The 20,585-nt window shown below is 38.6% G+C and overlaps 1 protein-coding gene and 1 non-coding gene across 2 annotated transcripts; one reads left to right on the top strand and one right to left on the bottom strand.

Annotated features, from left to right (window-relative positions):
- The first annotated feature begins 698 nt into the window (after window positions 1–698).
- Window positions 699–805, top strand: LOC130464561 (small nucleolar RNA R71). Its single transcript, XR_008924958.1, has one exon. It is a non-coding gene; the product is annotated as a small nucleolar RNA R71 (small nucleolar RNA).
- A 9,903-nt stretch (window positions 806–10,708) lies between these two features.
- On the bottom strand, window positions 10,709–19,094 carry LOC110785052 (ARF guanine-nucleotide exchange factor GNOM). Its single transcript, XM_021989497.2, has 3 exons — window positions 18,846–19,094; window positions 16,483–17,271; window positions 10,709–14,856 (listed from the first exon to the last, which is right to left on the bottom strand). Exons 2-3 carry the CDS (start codon window positions 17,212–17,214, stop codon window positions 11,248–11,250), a joined length of 4,341 nt encoding a protein of 1,446 aa, XP_021845189.1. The 5' UTR covers window positions 17,215–17,271; window positions 18,846–19,094; the 3' UTR covers window positions 10,709–11,247.
- Window positions 19,095–20,585: the final 1,491 nt, after the last annotated feature.

Here is a 20,585-nt window from a genome sequence, read left to right as displayed (position 1 = left end):
GCATTTGTAGCATCATGTTTCTCATCTCTACTAGCATAGGGTCAGGCTGTGTGGCTTGAGGTTGTGGTGGTGGAGGTGAGGTGTGTTGTCTAGGGAACCTAGGTGGTCCACTAGACTGTTGGTTGTAGTTGTTCCGTGGTTGGTAGGATTGTTGATGTGGGGGTTGGTATGGTTGTTGTGGTGGATGTTGGACTTGGTGAGGGTTCTGGATATTGTTGCTCCTGTAGGATAGTAGAGGGTTGTTTTTGTAGCCCTCATTGTAAGAGTTGGAGAATGGGTTATTTTGTTTGTAGGATTGAAATGCGTTGCATTGTTCAACAGAGCACCTACATTCCTGTGCATAATGACCAGACATTCCACAACTTTCACAAACAGTAGCAGGTTGGGCACTCATAGCAGCTACACTAACAGGTTGGGAAGATTGAGCATTGGTTGCTTGCATATTATCAAACTTATAGTGTAAAGCAGTCAATTGGGCAGTTAATTGTTCAATAGAATTTAAATCATGCTTACCACCCCTATTAGATAAACCTCTAGGATTCCCATACTGGGCATTGTGAATGGCTATCTCCTCAATCACCTCCATAGCTCTGCGCACCTCAAGTTGCATGAATCTCCCACTGGCAGTTGAATCTAACAAACACCTAGACTCATTACCCAGACCATTATAAAACTACTGAATTAAGAACCAATCATCCAAACCACGGTGCGGGCACTCTCTCTGCAAGTCCTTGAATCTCTCCCAGACCTCGAACAAACTCTCATCTGCTTGTTGTGAGATACCTAATATCTGACCCCTCAGACGAGCCGTTTTCTCAGGTGGAAAATATTTAACATAAAAATCAAGAGCCAAGGACTCCCTATTAGTGATTTTCAAAGCCGCTCGATTCAACCCATTAATCCACAACTTAACTTTCCCACTCAAAGAGAACGAGAAAGTATCTCCATAGTCTGCTCCGGAGTCAATCCCTTTTGCTTGATGGTGGAACAATATTGGATGAAGGACTGTATATGAAGATTCGGATCTTCACCTGGTTCCCCACCGTACTGGCGTCTCTCAATCATGTTAATCAATGCAGGCTCAATCTTGAAGGTCTCATCTACAATAGAAGGCATGATTGCCTTTGGTAGCACGGACAGACTTGGCTTAGAATAGTCTGTAAGCCGTGGGGTAGGTGGCGGTAGTGGAGTTTCGTCACCCATCTCTATCTCTGAAACTGAATCTGTATCTAAAGGAAAAAGATCGCCAATATTATGATCAGAATCAGAGTAATTCCCACACTGTGCAATGAAAGTTCTTCGTCTACGAAAGGTTCTTTCGGGCTCAGGATCGAATGGAGTAAGATTACTAGTACCTACGGTCCTGGGCATAGACAAAGACTACAAAACAATGTGAGATCCGGTCTCAAGGAACGTGAGTTCCTTGAGTAGTAACAAACAATAATATAGGATAAGCAATCAACAACAGAAAATAAAACCGTTTCCCCGGCAACTGCGCCAAAATTTGACAGGCTTAAGTCGTATCACCTAATAAAAAATAACCTAAATCCACTAACTAGGTAGCAAGGGAAGTCAGGATTAAATCCACAGGGAAACAGGCGTTCTTTCTACTATCAATTAATTAATCTAGACTATTGGGAACAAGAGTTGGTTGATGATTTGTATACTAAGACTACGAACGAATATTAAACGAATATGAATCAATATATTAAGGAATCTAGGGCATAGGTTCACCAACAAATAACAATCCAGGACAATGAACAATCACGATAAACAACAAAGTAATTAATTAGGCTAGCATGCTCTCTCGAATCGATACTAATCATAGACTTAGAATTAACGGGCTCTCGCTACGTATTAACTCTAATTCCACCTATTGACACGAGCCTAAACATCAAATTGCATCTCTCGAATCTTAATTTGATATTGCATAACTACCACAATTAAACCTGCGCAAATCTAATTGTATAGTGGAATAAACCAATCAATAGGAATTAATTACAATGCCAACAATCACAATTATTCAATATCCCTTCATATCATTCATGGATCCCCAAACCCTAGAAAATAGACTACTCAAGCATATTAACAATAAACAAAGAAATTAGCATGATTGAAAACATAATTAAAGCTAAACAAAGAATTGAAATAAAGAACAATACCTTAATTGAAGAACAAGAGAAATAGAAAGCTTGAATTTTTATTGAAATTGAAAACTAAGTGTTTGCATAAATCTAGAGAGAAAATTAACTAAGAAAAATAAAACTAAGGGTTTCAATACTAAAATAAGATGTCCAACTAAAATAACTAAGCCTAGTATTTATAGTTTGCCCATAAACATAAGGAAAAACCGGAAGAAAATCCGCGAAAAAGCGCCCAGGGTTGTCGTCGCCCGGTCGGGCAGCCAACCGCCCGACGGGCGACCAGCTCGAAATCCGCCCGACGGGCGCAGGTCTGCCCGCCGGGCGGAGGGAGACTAAGCTGAAACCATCTGCACGCGCCCGGTCGGGCGCCTCTCGCCCGTCGGGAGAGATTACAATTTTGATGTTGCTGCTGATAGTGGGCGCCCGGTGGGCACCGGGCGAAGACCCGCTCGTCGGGCGCCTGCTGACTGTTGGTTCCTTCTGCTTGCTCGCCCGGTGGGCGAGGGGAGATCAACCGGGCGGAAGGATAAATGAACCGCCCTTCGTCCGCAACACCGAGTCTAACTTCCGGGGCCCAATCATGAACATCTGAGGCTCCCGTAAGTCGACAATAGTCGTCCCGAATCCCCTCGGGATCGTGTAGTGGCCTAAATCATCATGAAACGGGTCTAAAAAGACCAATTTCTCACTAAGTAGTCCTGAAACTCAAGGCACACTCAAATACACAGATTAGTACTAAAAATGGCTCCTAAGAGCTCATTTAACACATAAAAAGTACTAAGGGACGGGGGTAGAATACTATATAAAACATGCATATCAGTACGTCTAGGAACTTATTAGGAAAATCTATCTCATTTTCCACGACATTAAAGAGCTCCTTACTTATATCGACGCTGAGTTCAACCAAAATCAACATGTACTCACAATTAAGTGTACCTTACCCCTTTAAGAACCAAAAGTGACACCTCGCTTTGGCGAAAAACTATCATTACCAATCGAAAAATGAGTAAGTGTTATTTTGGAATGACAACTTTTAACTCAATTTTAAGTTTGGAACTTAAGGCTTACTATGTTGGTTAGATTTTGAGTGAACTAAAATCCTTAATCATGCAACATATTGAAACCATTCTCATGAAATTCAAGACATATTTAAAGCAATAAATATCTTAAAACATGCATAAGACTAAATGTGATCTAATATATATGACCCGACTTTATCTTGAAGCTTCAACCTCAAAGTCCTTCTTAAAAATGAAATTGAACCTCCTTTCTTGAACTTCAATCATGAGAGGCACCAAATTTTCATCAAATAGAATTTCATAATTGAAATAACTTCCTAATTATTACAACATGCTAACTGTTCGCAAACCGTATTTATATTAAAACCTATGGTACTTTTGACCATATTTTACATTCAAATTAATGGTTCGTGGACCATATTTCCTATCTTATATGGGCTATACTAGTCACTTTCCCAACCTGCAAAACAATATATATGGAATATACCATTCACCCATTCATTTACTCCCTTCGTCCCGGAATACTTACACCGCTTTCCTTATAAAGCCGTCCTGGATTACTTGCACCGTTTCTATAAATGGTAAAATTTTATTAACATTATATCAACTACTCCCTTCACATGTCACATTGTGGTCCCATGCACCCTCCCCCCTACCTCCTTACCCCCTTTAAAAAGTTGACACAAATCCCTATCTATATTAAAAAAAAATACCCCACTATCAAATACCATCTAATTAAGTAATAAGTCAATTACTTTTTATTAAACTTTGTGCTGGTCAAACCGGTTTAAGTATTCCGGGACGGAGGGAGTATCAATCAATGGCCCACTGAGAAAGTTAACAGAAAATGCATCACATAATATATGCTTCAACCAATTATTTAACCTTATTAGTTCTAATCAAGTTGTTAATCCTAAGGAGATTAAAAAAACTAATATAGGATAATATGAAAAATTAATCCAAGCATGCAAAAAAACTCCCACTCAAACCAAAAGCATATGCATTACTTTAAACATAAAATTTGTCTTTCCAAGTCTATCCGGAAACCACAAAATTTAATTAAAATTTAAAACTCATATAATAATTATTTTTAAATCCCAAATTTGATTTAGAGTTGATTAAATTGAATAATTAAAAGGAAAATTTGACATGAATAATCCAACTTTCACCAATCTTCTCAAAATGATCCCAACATTGAATTATTTTAGAATAATCTCAACTTTAGGGGGTACCTTCTCACAATAATCCGAATTATTAATTTTTAACATATTATAGACCTAAAATGGATTGGTGAGGCATGAAAAAAATAGGTTGGCTTATTTTGAGAAAGTCTCCTCAAAAGTTGGGATTATTTTGGAATAATCCAAAGTTGGGATTATTTTGAGAAGACGGGTGAAAGTTGTGATTATTCATGTCAATTTTTCCTAATTATAATTTATTGAAGGTTTTAATGTTATTAATAATTAGTATAAATTAGTTATAATAATTAAATTAATAAAATATAAATTCGAACGAAAGATAAATTAAGTTTATGCTCAACGAAAAATCAAAACTCACACATGCACAATGGCTTGAAAGCCATCGTACATGCGCGCTGCGATGTGTGTGCAGACCCATGGGCGCATTGCCCAGCACTTGCATGTTTGATGTTGCGTTTTGCGTGCATGGTCAAGGCATTGAGCCTCTCCATCGCGCACCAGCGTTACGCGCTAGGCCTTCGCCTTCACTCAGCAGCGCGCGTTAGGCCACATGCCCATGTCTTGCCTCGTACGCATCGCGCATGAGCTCCTTTGCTCACAAAACACCGCGTGCACGAGCGCGCTCGCCCATCCTTTTCTCTCCCTCGCCCATCCTTTGCTCTCCCTCGCCCATCCTTTGCTCTCCCTCTCCCACCAACCGGTCACTTGGCCTTGCTTGTGGCCCAATTTACTTGTTGTGCAAGTAACCTAGGCTCCCAAGCAATGCTCATGGGCTAGCCTATGCGCGTGTGGGCTTTTGCACTGCTGCACACCCTTGTGCGATGCTTGTGCGTTGCTCGCGCCCTGGCTGGTTGCTTGTGGCTCGATCATGGGCCAAGCCTTGTGGTCATCTCGTGGGCTTGCCTCGTTTTTGGGCTACGATGCACGCGCCTTTGGCCCATGCTCCCGGCTCATGGATTGAGCTTCGTGTTTCCGATTCGAAGAATATTTCCGTGTCTAGTAATATTATGATTCCGACAATATTTTCCATTCAAACCATATTTCTATTTCCCGCAATATCTCCCATTCTGACAATATTTACGACTATGCCTTTTCATGATTTGTTTAGATCCCACCAAGGTTGTTAGGATCGAGATCCCACCTTGGATCGGTGAGGGGGGAAAGATCGAATCGATAGAATCGGGTTGTAGGATCGTAAGATCCTACAAAAGGAGTAAGAAAAATGCTGCTAAATGAAATAAATACATATATTTCAAACAATATGGATGCTAATATGTATTTTTTCTCACATATTATTGATATTTTAAGCCAACATGGCTTCGTAATAGTAATATAGATTAGAGAAGAGAAATATTTCCATTTATGAAGTTGGATTATAAATTTTTAGTCTTAAAGAGAAAGTTAGTTTATTTAGGGATCATTTTAATAAGTAATAAATTAGGATCGACCGATCCTACACGATTATTTACGATCCTGCTCCGATCCTGTATGATCATGACCGATCCTGCACCAATCTAAGTAGGTAGGATCTTACGATCCCTATTTTGATTCCACCGATTCTGACTGATCCTGCTACGATCCCACCATCCCTGAGATTCTGTTTGCAATAGATCATTTTGCAAAAAAAGGGATCGTTGGATCCTACGATCCTATGATCCGGAACGGGATTCTAACAACAGTGCTCCCACTGAAACAACCATCCATCATTTCCTAATATGAATATAATATATTCACGTAAACACTTGATCCGTTCACATACTATTTGTGTGACTCGACGGGTGCAGTCAAGAGTAATTTGTGTCATCAATATTAATATTTATTCCACTTGATCTGAAGAGACCTCCAGTTAGGCATTTCGATCACTTGATCTTACAGAATAATTAATTTGTTAATTAATCTGAAGACATTTATTAGATTTTGTATAAAATACATTAAATGCATACTTGGAGAAAGGACATATATCCTTCAAGAACATCATTTATGTTTTTTGCTTAGATGCTAAGGGATTTGAATTTAAAATAAAAGATGATAGTTGCTCGTTTTATTTTGAAAAGATGTTTTATGGATATGCGCAATTAGTCAATGAACTTTACATGATTGATCTAGACAAACAAGTTAATAACATAAATATCGTAAATACTAAAAAGGCCAAAACAAGTTACATGTTTGTCTTATGATGGCAGGCTCTAGTTAGTTAAGGTGATTCTGTTAAGCCTTCAAACCTACTGGAGCCAAATCTTTATGCTTCCTAAGAAGGTAATGAGGGAGATTGAGAGAATTTGCAGAACTTATTTGTGGATTGGTGATACTAAAACTTCAAAAAAGTCTCCTGTTTCTTGGGATTCTGTCTATAAGCCTAGAGTTGCAGGGGGAAACATGTTAAAAACTTCCACCTCTGGAACAAAACATCTATTTTGAAGCTTTTGTGGGCCCTTGCTTTTAAACCTGATGCTTTGTGGGTCAAATGGGTCAATGCATACTACATCAAAGGTAAAAATCTCTTCACTATGGCTCTTCCTAGCACTGCTTCCTGGGTGCTTAAAAAGATTTAGGGTTGTAGGGAGATTCTGGATAGAGATCCTGTGTGTAAAAAGGTTTTCTTTGATACTGGTGGGTATTCCATTAAGAAAATGTATCTAGCTCTGCTTGGTCAGTTTCCTAAAGTTCCATGGAGAAGGTTATCATGTAATAACTTTGCCAGACCCGAGTTTATTCATTTTGTGGCTAGCTGTGCAGGGTAGGCTCCCTACCAAAGACAGATTACATCATTGGGGCATACCTACAGATGTTCTGTGCAGTCTTTGTCGTACTAAGGTGGAATCTGTGCGTCATTTGTTTTTCAAATGTACTTACTCAAGGAAAGTATGGCAAAATCTCCTGAATTTACTTAAAATTCATAGAACCAGTCATGGGTTTGAGCAGGAAATCCAATTTGTTGTTAAAATGAGTAAAAGAACCACTGGTTTCCGCAAGGTTTTTCTTGTTGTTTTTGCTGAAGATGTGTATGGCTTATGGATCCAGAGGAATCAGACGGTGTTTGCAGATCATATTCAAACTACTGATCAGATTACTAAAGCAACAATCTTCATAGTAGCTTGCAGATGTAGAGATACTGATATTAATATGCTGATGTATTGATATTTTAGCCCATCTTCTAGGTGCTTTGTGTCTTATTTTGGCCTTGGTGTTTTGTGGTTTTGTAGCCTGTAACTTTTGAGTTGTTGCTCTTTCTCCTTTTTGGTAATATATTTCTCTAATTTGCCAAAAAAAAAAGCCAAAACAAGATATTCTGATCCCACATATATGTGGCATTGTCGATTAGGCCATATTAACATGAAACGCATGAAAAGCTTTAGAAATAAGGAATCATATAACCATTTGACTTAGAGGATTTTGGTAACTGCGAATCAAGCATACTTGAAAAAATGACAAAGCAACCTTTCTCTAAAGTTGGATAAAGAGAAAGTGATTTATTATGCCTCATTCACACTGACGTCTGTGGCCCAATGAGTTCAAATTCTATAGGTGGTTTAAGCTACTTTATTAAATTCACTGATGATTTCAGTAAATATGGTTATGTCTACCTAATGAAGCATAAGTCTGAATCCTTTACCAATTTTAGGGAATTTCAGAATGAAGTAGAGAATCAACTGGGAAAGAATATTAAAGCATTACAGTTTGATAGAGGTGGTGAATATCTAAGCTATGATTTTGATGACCATCTGAAAGATTTTGAATTCTTATCAGAATTGACTGCTCCTAGAACACTACAATGGAATTGTGTGTCTGAGCGAAGGAATATAACTTTGATTGCCATGGTTTGGTCAATGATGGGTCAGGCCGAACTTCCTATATAACTTTGGGGACATGCGCTTAACACAACAACACTCGCACTAAATGGAGCTCCGTCTAATTATGTCGAAAAGACTCCATATGAGTTATGGACTGGAAAGCCTCCAAATGTGTCTTTTCTTAAGATTTGGGGTTGTGAAGTATACGTCAAAAGATTGATTTATAACAAACTTCAACCGAAATCTAAAAAATGTATCCTTGTGTGCTACCAAAAGCAAACAAAGGGGTATTACTTCTACAATTCATCTGAGAACAAGGTGTTTGTTGCTCGAGATGGTGTCTTCATGGAGAGACACCACATTTCCAAAATGACAAATGAAAGAAAAGCAGATCTCGAAGAACTTCGAGTTGAACAACAAACTCCGTCGAATGGTCAAGATAATATTCAGGATGAAACTCATAGACCTTTAGAAGTGTCTGGTGAGGTTCAAGAACCAGCTAGAGGTTTTAGCCCGCGTAGATTACAGAGGTGTAGGGTTCATCTAGATAGATACTACGATATTTTGATGACTGCAAGCCATTAAATTCTATTTCTAGATAGCGATGAGCCTGCCACTTAAAAAACAAGCTATGACGAGCCCTGGCTCCAATCAATGGCTAGAAGCCTTGCAATATGAAATAGACTCAATATTTGAAAACCAAGTATGTGATTTGGTCGATTTTCCAGATGGCTACCAGGCCATAGGAAGTAAATGGGTTTTCAAGTCGAAAAAGGACAAAGATGGAAAATTATAAGGTTTTAAAGATAAATTGGTTGCAAAAGGATACATGAAAGTCCAGGGTGTGGATTATGATGAAACCTTTTCACCAGTGGCAATGTTGAAGTCTGTTGGATCATTTTAGCAATCGATGTATATTACGATTATAAAGTATGGCAAATGGATGTCAAAATTGTCTTCTTAATTAAAAGGTATATTATCATAAATTGTGTTTATGACACAACCTGAGGGTTTTGAGCATCCAAAGAATACTAATTAAAAAGGTATGCAAGCTTAAAAATTCTATTTATAGATTAAAGAAAACATTAAGGAGATGAAATATACGTTTTGATAAAGTCGTCGATCAACAAGTTTGGCTTTATCAAGAACACATACGAATTTTGTGTATACAAGAAGGTCAGTGGGAGAAATATTTATGTCCTAGTATTATATGTCGATGACATATTTTTTATCGGAAATGACATTCCAATGTTGAGCTCTATCAATATTTGGCTTGGGAAATTTTTTCGATGAAGGATCTAAGAAAAGCACAGTACATACTGGGAATGATGATCTACAAAGATAGATCTAGAAAGATGGTTGGACTAAGTTAGAGCACTTATATTAATAAGGTGATGACTAGGTTCAATATGGATGACTCCAAGAGAGACCACCTTCCCATGTCTCATGTAATGGTTCTTAGCAAGAATTAGTGTCTCATAATACTTGACGAGCGTAAGAGGATGAGTGAGATACCATGTGATTGGTTCAATAGTGTATGCTATGATACGTACACGCCTGGATGTTTCGTACGCACTCAGTGCTACGAGTAGATATCAGTCAGAACCAAGAGAGGTACATTGGACTGTTGCCAAGAAAATCCTTAAGTACCTGAAAAGGCATAAGAATGATTTCCTAGTATATGGTGGTAATGATGAATTGATTGTAAATTGCTAAACGAACGCAAGGTTCCAAATCACCAAAGATGACTTCAGATCATAATACAGGTTTGTCTTCTGCTCAACGGAGGAGCAGAAAGCTGGAAAAGTGCTAAGGAAAACACCATTGCGGATTCTAAAATTTAAGCGGAGTACATTGTTGCGCATGAGGTAGCAAAAAGAATCTTTTGTTTTCGGAAGATATGAGAACTTAGTGTAATCCCCTCCATTAAAGGACCACTAGCTCTTTATTGTGATAATAACAGAGCTATTGCCCGGGCTAAAGAGTCTAGACACCACCAGAAAGTCAAACACGTACTTTATAGAATTCACCTTCTACGAGAATTCGGTGCAAGAGAAGAAATCGAGAGAAGCAAGATTGGAAGACGAAAAATTCACAAATCCATTAACTAAACCTCTTCCACAAGCAACGCACAACTCGCACACTGCAGCTATGGGAATCAAGCATGTTGGAGAATGACTTTGATGTCCTTTTAAATATTTTTGAGTTTTTAGAGTTTAAATATTTTGTAAAACATATGGTTAACCATTTATAGAAATGAAATAAATTATTTATTTTCACATTTAATTGTTATTTATTAAATGATGAGTCCTTCCAATTTGACGAATATTCAAGAAAGACTGTCAAGATCAGTCCTTTGACCAAGAAATGTCTATCAAGTGAACTTGAATGTCAATAGTTGAAAATGGTCTCTGGTCGCATGTTTAAAGGTAGACGCATAGAAAGCCATATACGACTGGATTGCACTAGAGAATACTTCAGACTACAAAGATGTCTAGTCTTACCTTATGTTCATGAGTATGCATCAAGTGATAAAAGAATTAGGAAATGGGAGATCAAAGGAAATATGTTATTGATTCAAGTATGCATTTAATGTATTTGTTGACGCTATATTGAGAGGGACATCAAACGATATTTGCCATCTCTACATCAATTTGACTCACTTTTGGTATAGTTTATGATGATAGGAGTACTTTTAACATTGAAGGGACTAAAACTTTTAGGATGGATATCTGTACATCAATTACACGGGCAATAGTTCTAACTTTGTAACTATCTAGACTTCTAGAGTGAGGACCAACAAATTTCCTCTTTCACTGGCTAATCCAAATATTGAAGGTACAATCATTTTGTCCTACTGAAATAAACCTAGGAAAACTGCAAAACTTCAAGAACCCCAGTCCAAGAAAATTCTATCTTCAACACTGGAGTATCTGGCTAACTGAACAATACAGATGACAGAACTGTGTACCATATTCTCTCCTCTGCCGCTCTACAAATCAATACACACTTTAGCCGTTAGAAAGAACTTCAACACACTCATAGGATGCATAAAAGAGAGCATGTTTTCAATAGAGATTTAAGTATGAAATTATCAACTTTCTGCAGCCACAGGTTCAACAGGGGTTTCATTACTACTCTCATCAACTTCTGCACTCGGGAATACTTCAGACTGCAAAGATGGAGAGATATTGTTGACATGTAACCATGTTAATTCCCATAAGCTATCTCCACCTAACGCACTCCTCTGAGCCAAGACTCCACTGTTCTTCATCTCTACTAGTGTGTTCTTCAAGAGTTCTAACACTATCTCTTGGAGCTTTTCACTCTTCTTCCCTCTAATTTTGGCTTTTGTGAACTTCTCCATCCTACTAAGGACACCCAGCCATAGTTTGCAGAATGTCGTCAATTGAGAGAGTTCAGAGAGTAATTGCAAAAAAACCTTAGAAAGAAGCTTGATGGCAACAGTAAGTGTCCCTTCCATGTTACGATAGTCCTTCTGAGAGTGCCCCTGGGCAATTTCAAGCAAATCATCAAGCATTGTGAATATAACCATATCAAAACATTGCAACCAAAGACTGTGTTCAAGGTGAACTTCATTCATTTCAGTCAAGCACTTCTGCAGAGACGAAATAGCATGGTTTCTGACTTCTTCTCTCTGATCCAAACAAACTTTTCTTAGGGCTTGCACAAGTCTCAGCCACATTTCACCAATATCCTGAGACATTTTTACAGCATCCTCCTCCACAGCTTCCTTAGTCTCACTTACCCACTTCACCAGACAACCCACAGAACCAGCCATAAGATCCAATGAACGAATAGATCGGTCAGATTGTCCAACACGAGACTCAGCAAATTGTCTAGCAGAATCAACACACAGAATGAAATTACAAGGCAACATATGGGCCCCTTCAGACATCACAAACACCAAAGCATCAAATCCTGATTCAGAAGCTTCCGGGTGTCGGGCTGTGACAGAAAGAAGAGAAGTAATGGTGCGCCAACCCATTTGTGAACGGATGTGAGTGGCATTTGCTTTGACTAAGCGAGTCACCTCTTGGGTGATCTGTTCACAGTATGCATCAGCAACCCGAGCATCAAGCTTGAGCACCAACTGCAGAGATCTAAGAAGCTCATCAGCTAGGTTTTCTTTATAAGGAAGCAGCCGCTGGCATATTCGAAGAAGTCCAAAGACAGCCTTCTCAACCAAGGCACACGGCATGACAGTGGACTGTACGATATTTGCAATATGCTCATAGACCCCCTGCCAAAGAAGAACAATCCTATCCCGGTTGTTCAATGTAATTGCAATTAATAATTCTAGGCAGAAAACTGCAGTGTCTTCATCCTCTGGTGAACCAGCCCCTTTCTGAGGCCTACCAGCAGCCCATATAAGTGCTCGTGCAAGCTGCAATAAAGATTCTGCTTGAAGAAACTTGCTCTCTGTAAAGATACTGTCGATGCGACATTTCTGGATTGTCTGGAGTGTACGCTGATGAGCAGCAAGTTGTTGCTCAGTGGGCTGTGATCTTGGCTCCTCTGTGTCCAGAGATAACAGTTGGCTGAACCGGCCCATCAGCCCAGAAGACCTTCTAGGAGTACTCATGGATGGCAAATGAGATGCAGATAACGAGTTTGTGAGAGGCTTCCCTTGCCCGGGATCGGAAGATAGCTCTGATTCATCCGCAGCGTCACTGGCCACACGAGCCGGAAGAAGACCAAGCTTGTGCAACCTTAAAATGCAATCCAGGATATTCCTCCACCCTGTGCGAATGTAGTCCCCATAGAGATTTGCAATGGTGAAGACAGTAACAGTGGCCATCCTTGCTTTCATATCATCACCAAATGCCAAGACAGGTTCTTCAACAGAAGATGGGTTCAAAAGGGTAGTGAACTTGCAAAGAGAAACAACTAAATCATCAAGAACATCTTCAAGATGGTGGCAAGCTGATATCTTTGCAACAGCTAAGAAGCCATCAATGCAAGTTCGGTAGACTTCTTCATGCTCTGCATGATCAAATACCACTGAAATGGCAGCAATCGTTGGACCAGACATTACGGCAAACATATCATGATCAAGATAGGCCCTCGTATCTGCCACAATGTACGGTGCAGTCTTCTTGCATTTATGCATTAGATCAATCCACCGGCTTGGATTCATTTCAGCAAAACCAGCACCCTGTTCAGGTGTCGTACGAATCTCATTTTTGCAGATAGAATGATATAATTCCGACAAGTATTCACGTGGGAGATCCTCGCCATTGTTAATGTGTCGATTATTGCGAATGAAGTCCTCTTCAGTCATCTTTTTCTTAACTTGTGCATTGTGCAGATCCGTGTTCAGCATTATAATTGAATATGACAGTAAAAATGCAGCATCCTTGTTAGCCAAAATATGTGAAGATTGCTCATAGTATCTCTCTGAGAATGCCTCGAGCACCCTTTGTATCTTTTGTGATTCTCCAGGAAGTCTGAAAGTCTCCAGAAATAGTCTCAGAGCTGTGTCAAGGTTCATATCTTGGAAATCAAAAGTTTGAGCAAACTCATGAAGAACTTGAACACAAAATTCATCATGGTTTCCAAGAAAATCGCCTACAAGATTCTTATCTAACCCAGCAGTATATCTGAAGAAGCAAGCGACACTCTGTGGATCAAGTTTTTCAGGCAACAAGTGTGTACCTTGAAGAAACTCTAACCCCTTTTTTGGATCCCGATTAAAGTGATCAGCACCAATCATCAAGCGTCTCTTGATATATTTCCTGCGGCGGACAAATGGAACCCAGTGGTTAGGATCATTATAACTGTCACATTTGACCATCCAAAATGGAGCATACTCCTCAAGACTGACAGGTGCCTGCTCTAAGCCAAGAGATCCATTGCCAATCCTTTCAGCCATCCCCTGAATAACAGCTATTAGCCCATCAAGAGCAAGAATGTGCATAGAAGACAATGGAGAGTTTACAGGAAAAGCACTCTTTGACAACAAGTTGGCAAGATCTTCAAACACATTACTGCATGTTATGTCACAGTCTAAGTTAGCATACATCTCTACCATGAATGTTTTTTGCCTGCAGAAGTCAACAAGGGCTTCCATTGCAGCCTCCTGCTGCTGGTAAGAAGCACCATATCTGCTTTGCGCGAGTCTTAAGATCACGCAAGCAAAGAAAGCTTCAAGTTGTAGTTTAAGCTCCATTCGCAAATGATGATATAGATTCAAAGCTATACTGCATACCATAGAAAGAATCAGAGGACTTGGTGACAGACCAAACAACATCAAATTGCGGAAGAGCTCATCCTGTATCAAATTTAGTAAGCTTGGATGCCTGAGAAAAGAAGCCCCACCTAACTCAATAGCTGAATTTATGAGACCCAAGGCAAAGAGAGGTGCATCCTCGTCAATGGCCAAGCCATTAGATCTAGGACCGATTCCAATGTGGTCGACAACATTCAGCAATGAGCATAGAAAATTAAAGATCTCAAACATGGAGGGTACTCCATATGGCTCCGTCATCACATGCAAATCATATGTCTTTGACTCCTTCCCACTACCATCGCCATTTTCATCCACAACACCAGCTACCATACCCGCAGGAGCGTTTGATTCGAAAGTAGCAGTGGGCAATAGACCATCATATTCAGAATTACCATTCCCATTATCAAACTGCTTAGCCGGGAAATTGAATTCATTAGCAAGGCCACCAAACTGCATCAGGAAAGAAGAGTTTTAAATGACTTCCTGCCTTCCTGGTAAAGTAGTAATAAGCATATTCAACGTATAAAATGTAATATCATTTGCCAGCTGCCACCCACCATAATAATAATATGGAAAATAAAAACCCACCTATTTTGTACTCCGTATTATAAAGTAATTAGACAGTTAATTGAACACTCGGAAATTGACTATCTGACACGATAAAGTTTCAGCTCGATAAGAACTTTAACCAAAAACTAATAGAGGCAAAAACTTTCTGTCAAGAAGTTGCTTGCCACCTGAGCAGGAGAACTGAATAAGTCCAGGTGTTAAGATATTACAGTACGACCACGCTTCTCTAACAGGATGAAAGAACCTGAAACTAAATTGAAGGTCTAAAGAGGATCCCACAACGTGGGTCATGATGACCTTATGAATCTTTGTAACTGAACAAAAGATGGGTTACCAGCTAGTTTGAAAAATCTAAACCAAACAAAAAAACATGACACCAAATCAAAAGTATAACACTGCATGCAATTCTGAGTTCCAAATGGCACCAACCCCTAAACATCCTCATTCCCTTGCACAGCCTCCCACTTGTGCACCCCTTCCAGTATTCACCATTTGAATGTAACAAACAAACCCCAGAAGGGTTTTGTCAACTCCTAGCCTCCTAGCAACCCCTTGGATTTGTGAATGCAACTTTCCTTGTCCCTCACCATACAAAAGATGTATGTACACAACACACCTAAGAAGCACTCAAACTCCTTATCTCTGTCATCTTGGCATGTTGTAAAAACATTTCAGACACTGGAATGGAACACAGAAAGAACATCCCAAAAACAGCAGGGTAGATCTAGAATTTTTTTGTTGAATCGTCTTAAACAGAGCATTCGGATTATATTTTAAGTACAAATACACCTCACATATGCATTGTCTTGCGTAAGAAGGACAAAATAATTTAAAAATAAAATAAAATTAGGACCAGCTCTCAATACAGACTAGAGACCACAGCCAATAGGCAACCGTTATTCACTGATCTCCCAGCAAACTGCATCTTTTCATTCAAATTGATAATCAATTTGGTGGTATTGTTGATTTTATTTGGTATTTACCTATTTCGTGCCTTAGTTTCTGTGTTGACTATATGTATGCCTACAAGGCAAACAAAAACAAGTAGATCAGCTGATGATAGCATCCAACCCACGACGAAAGGAAAACCAAAATAACAGACACCTGATCAACGGTTACCAGTAACACGGTGAGGACATCATTAACTAAAGATGGAACTTAGTTAGAATCCCCATACTGGAAGTCTAAAACAGACAGAACGTGTACATGAACTTTGAACAGACTAAACATGAGCATTAAGTGTGGCTCTGCTTTGTTCTACAGACAGTAGCCAGATAAATATCCTGTTCAGGCTAAGTTTAAAAGACCTTTCCTAAAAGTTGGTATGATTATAAACTAAGCAATAGGCTTCTAAAAACCATTGGTGTACAACTTCAAACCAAGTTTTGATAGAGAACAAGAAAGCATAAATATAAATAAGGTTAGGAAAGATTTTTCAAAACTGAAAATTGTTGCTGCATAAAAGGCAATGGGATTAGAAAATCAGGAAAAAGAGATGGGCTATACCTCTGAATTTATTGAGCCGTTGTTAACCACAGAATGCTCCACGCCCTCCACCAGAGGAAGATGTGAGAAGATACACTTGACAAGTTCACGCATTGTGTGTGCTGCCATTCTTTGCAACAATTCGCCTTTGGTTGTGGCTTGATGGACAATTCGGAAACAAGTATTAACTATAGTGCAAACATGCTGATTACTCAATACAACAGATGCTTTACATTTCATACAAGCCAGCAGAACCTGAAGAATCTTCGTCAGTACCACCTCCTCTGATGCAGGATCAGTCACCTCAAACCGACAGCTGGTAACAGCATCAACAACCAAATGCATGGCATCTTCAATATTTGCGGTGTTTAGATCAAGCACATCAAGTGTTAAGATCTTAAAAACAGATGACAAAGCAACACTAGTAATGGGTGCACCAGTTTCATCAGACCGAATTACATCTAAGAATGGTTGAAGGTACAAAACAGGATTAATATTATGCCACTGCTGCTGCCACATAAAGACTTGCTTACGTAATGCTTTCAACGACTGGATAAGAGAATGCTCTAATTGGTCATCCCCTGACATGTATCGACCACCCCATCTCACATTCCTTCTCATGATTGCCAATACAGCGCCAATTTCTGAGTTAATCATACATGATAAAGCAGCTTTGTCAGATGAGGTAACTTCAGATTCTTCAGGTTCTTCTTCAATTGACTTTATACCAGATTGCATCTTAAGACGACCCATGTTCACTCCACAACTTTTTCGCAAACCAAGAATCTCTCAGCAATCCACAGCTAATATCTGAAATGAGCACCACAAGGCAGCCAAGTCATATCACTAGGAGCTGACAGCTAAGCAATTAATCAATGAACAGAGAGAGGCCTTCATGAAACAATGAAAATCTCTCTCTAGTCCAAAATAAATGTCCTTTTAGCTACTTTCATACTTCGTATGTATTAAGAATTCAGATAATCTACTTCAGTTTGCATTGTTTCTGTAAAACAGTATATAATATTGCATTGTTAATATAAGACGACCTGTAATCCTACAATAATATTATTCACTAATAGTTTCTGTCACATCGACTTGTAGGATAACTCTATTTGGATCAAAAGAACAAGGGAAACATGAGTCATATTTTAGATTTGAAGGTGTAGTGAACAAATTCCAATTAATCAAAGAAAATTCATAAGGTAGGTAGTTAGGTACAAATACAAGCACAAAATATTACATTTAAACAACGTGTAATCTACACATACCCTAGACCTAATAAGGATGATAATATTTCTACTTTAGGTCACAAAAAGGAACTTGGATCTTCAATAGTGACAAACAATGTTTGCGACTTCTAATCCTAACCTTAACAATTAAATACCAAGTCAGAAGCTAGTAATTCTAGAAATCCATACATTTCCTAAAAGGCTAAAATTTTATTTCACGCCTGAAAAAACACTCCCTGGGAACCCAATAAAAAGTACGCATGACCTACATTGCGATAGCAACTACTCAATGAAACTCCAAAACACATTTCTTCATTTTAATCTCCGCTCCTAAAATGCAAACGCGAGAAAGAAACTAGAGGTTCGGGACAATCGTTGGCAAGGAACTACAGTCTATGATACTCAGATTCTTCATTGACATCAATACCCGAGTCGGATCCTCGACATCAGTACTTGTGTCCGAGGAAAATAGACATTAAAGACTCAAACATCATCAACGCCTTAGTTCCATCACCACTGAATGCCATGCCGCCAGCCAACAAGGCCCGTCCCTGATTAGGGGGCAGGAGGGGCGCCCTCCCTAACCCAGGGAGAAAAGGCCCATTTTCATATTTATTCATCCAAACATACTAGGGTACAGACTAATTCTTCTTAGTCTGAATGGTTGAAGTAGTTGAATGGAATGGAATTGAGGCCCAGTTAATCATCAAAACTCTCAAGGCATCAGGGGTTCGAATCTAACCTAATACAACATCTTCTCATGAACAAAACCATCACCACCTGCATTTCCTCAAGCTTTAGAATTCAAATCAGAAAGAAAAAGAAAAAAAAATTGCCCAAATTCTTGTTCAATCAAAGTAAAATTATACATAAAAATCAATTCAATCAAACTAAACCTTTTGAGTACTATTATGAACTGGGTAAAACAACACCAAAAGAAAACCAACCAAAAACCCAACAGAATACGTTCAATAAGATTCCATCATTTGAAAGATCATAACAGGCGAAACCCATCATCCCCACATGAAAGTCATGAGACTAATTGACTGAACACCTTATGGATCCATAAAACAAAAATAAATTCGACAAAAAATTCGAAATAAATCGATACGAAACAGATAAGTGAAGAAAATAGATGAGCAAAAGAAGTTATACACTGTGGTCAACACCGAGAATAGCAGCGGCAAAAAAGGAGAAGTGGTTGGAACTCCCCCAAATTGAAAATCCACAATAGCAGTGGCGCCGAATAGTGGAGGGGATCCAACTAGAACACGGTGGTTTTGACGGAGGAGGAAGCAATCACAACTCCTGAGGCGGGAGGAGGAGGAGGAGGAGGAGGAGGAGGAAGAGGAAGGAAATGAAGAGCAGATGCGAGTTGGAGTTGGAGTTGGAGGAGAGAGAAAAATCATTTGCGTTATTTTCCCTCCTTATTTTATTTTATTTTTATTTTTTTTTTAAGAGAAAAAGTACACGAAAATTAAACATAGTTTCTAAATGCAGAAAATATTTTCTCTATGCAAAATATAAAAGGTCAATTTTACCCTTGCTATTATTTTTTTTACTTTCTTTAAAAAGAAAAAAGAAAAAACTTCTCTTATTTACCGGCTCCTTCATCGTCTCTAAGAAGCCAAGTATCGTTCATCCTCCACTTTTGCAAAATTATCTCTAATTTTCATTATATTATGGTTATTTAAAGAGAAAGAATTAATGGATTGAAACTGAAAAGAACAATTACTTCCTTTTTCATTTAAAGAACAAACAAATTAAACTTCATTCAAAATCCAGATTATGACTAAGATAAATTGTTTAAACCTAGTTATGGAGAAAGAAACTGATCTTTGTTGATGTAGCTATCAATCGAAAGGTAAGATTGGCAAGTTAATTGTCAACTTTTCCTATATACAAACACCCACGATAATTGGTTATATATCAGACGCAAGTACGCAACAATGGTTGATTGTCTATCATTAATTTAAGCATGAGGCAGGGAGATACTTTGAGAGTTTTTTTAGGACCTTTTTTCCACTCTACTGTGATGACAACCTTAACCGGTGGGCGGTGGATATTTGGCCGGCGATTTCTCCGAACACCATGAAAATGAACCTTTGAGAAATCAAACAATGGTGGAATGTCTTGTAAAAACGAACGGTTGAGATGGAAGCTGTATAAGATCTCTTTTCAGATTTTGGGTAATTTTGTCATTTCAAAATTTGCACAAAGATATTATTTTCTGCATTTAGCAATACCCAAATTAAAACAGTATTTATCTCAAGACTATATCCTATCCCTTCCAAAAAATAAAAAAACAACTATGTCCTAAAAAAAATAATTTACTATCTACATACAGGTCTATATCTTGTGGGTTGAAATGGAGTGACAAGTGGTTGTAACATAATCTGATGCTCGGCTACCTTCTTTTTTCCGTTGAGGGAAAGACCGAGCCGGTCAAAATTAATATCAAATCAAGGTCCGCCAAAGTTTGAATACTTTGGGGAACGAGTTCATACAAATACGTTTCAAAATGAAACTGATTTCCCATCTTGCTACCGAATGAGCAATCGTATTCCCCGCTCGTCTAACATGAATACACTTAAATAACTTAAACGGACTACTAATATGAACAATATCATCATATAATAGAAAAATTGGTGTAGTTCCCTAGTGTCTATTGTAGATGGCTCAGACCACATTTTCCGTATCACATTGAAGGAATGTGTCTTTCACTCAAGGTGCATTGTTCTAATACCAATGTTCAATTTAATTACGGAATAACTAATTAAGTAAGATCGAGTGATCGCAACAGCTAGTTGGAGCAATTGTAACACCCTAACAATTCCTTGCTTTTATAATACTATTTTTCAACTTAAATAAAGGAATTACTAGAATATTACCGCC

This window comes from Spinacia oleracea, chromosome 6 (assembly GCF_020520425.1).
Source record: "Spinacia oleracea cultivar Varoflay chromosome 6, BTI_SOV_V1, whole genome shotgun sequence".
Lineage (NCBI taxonomy): Eukaryota > Viridiplantae > Streptophyta > Magnoliopsida > Caryophyllales > Amaranthaceae > Spinacia > Spinacia oleracea.
This window is presented reverse-complemented; position numbering and strand designations above follow the sequence as displayed.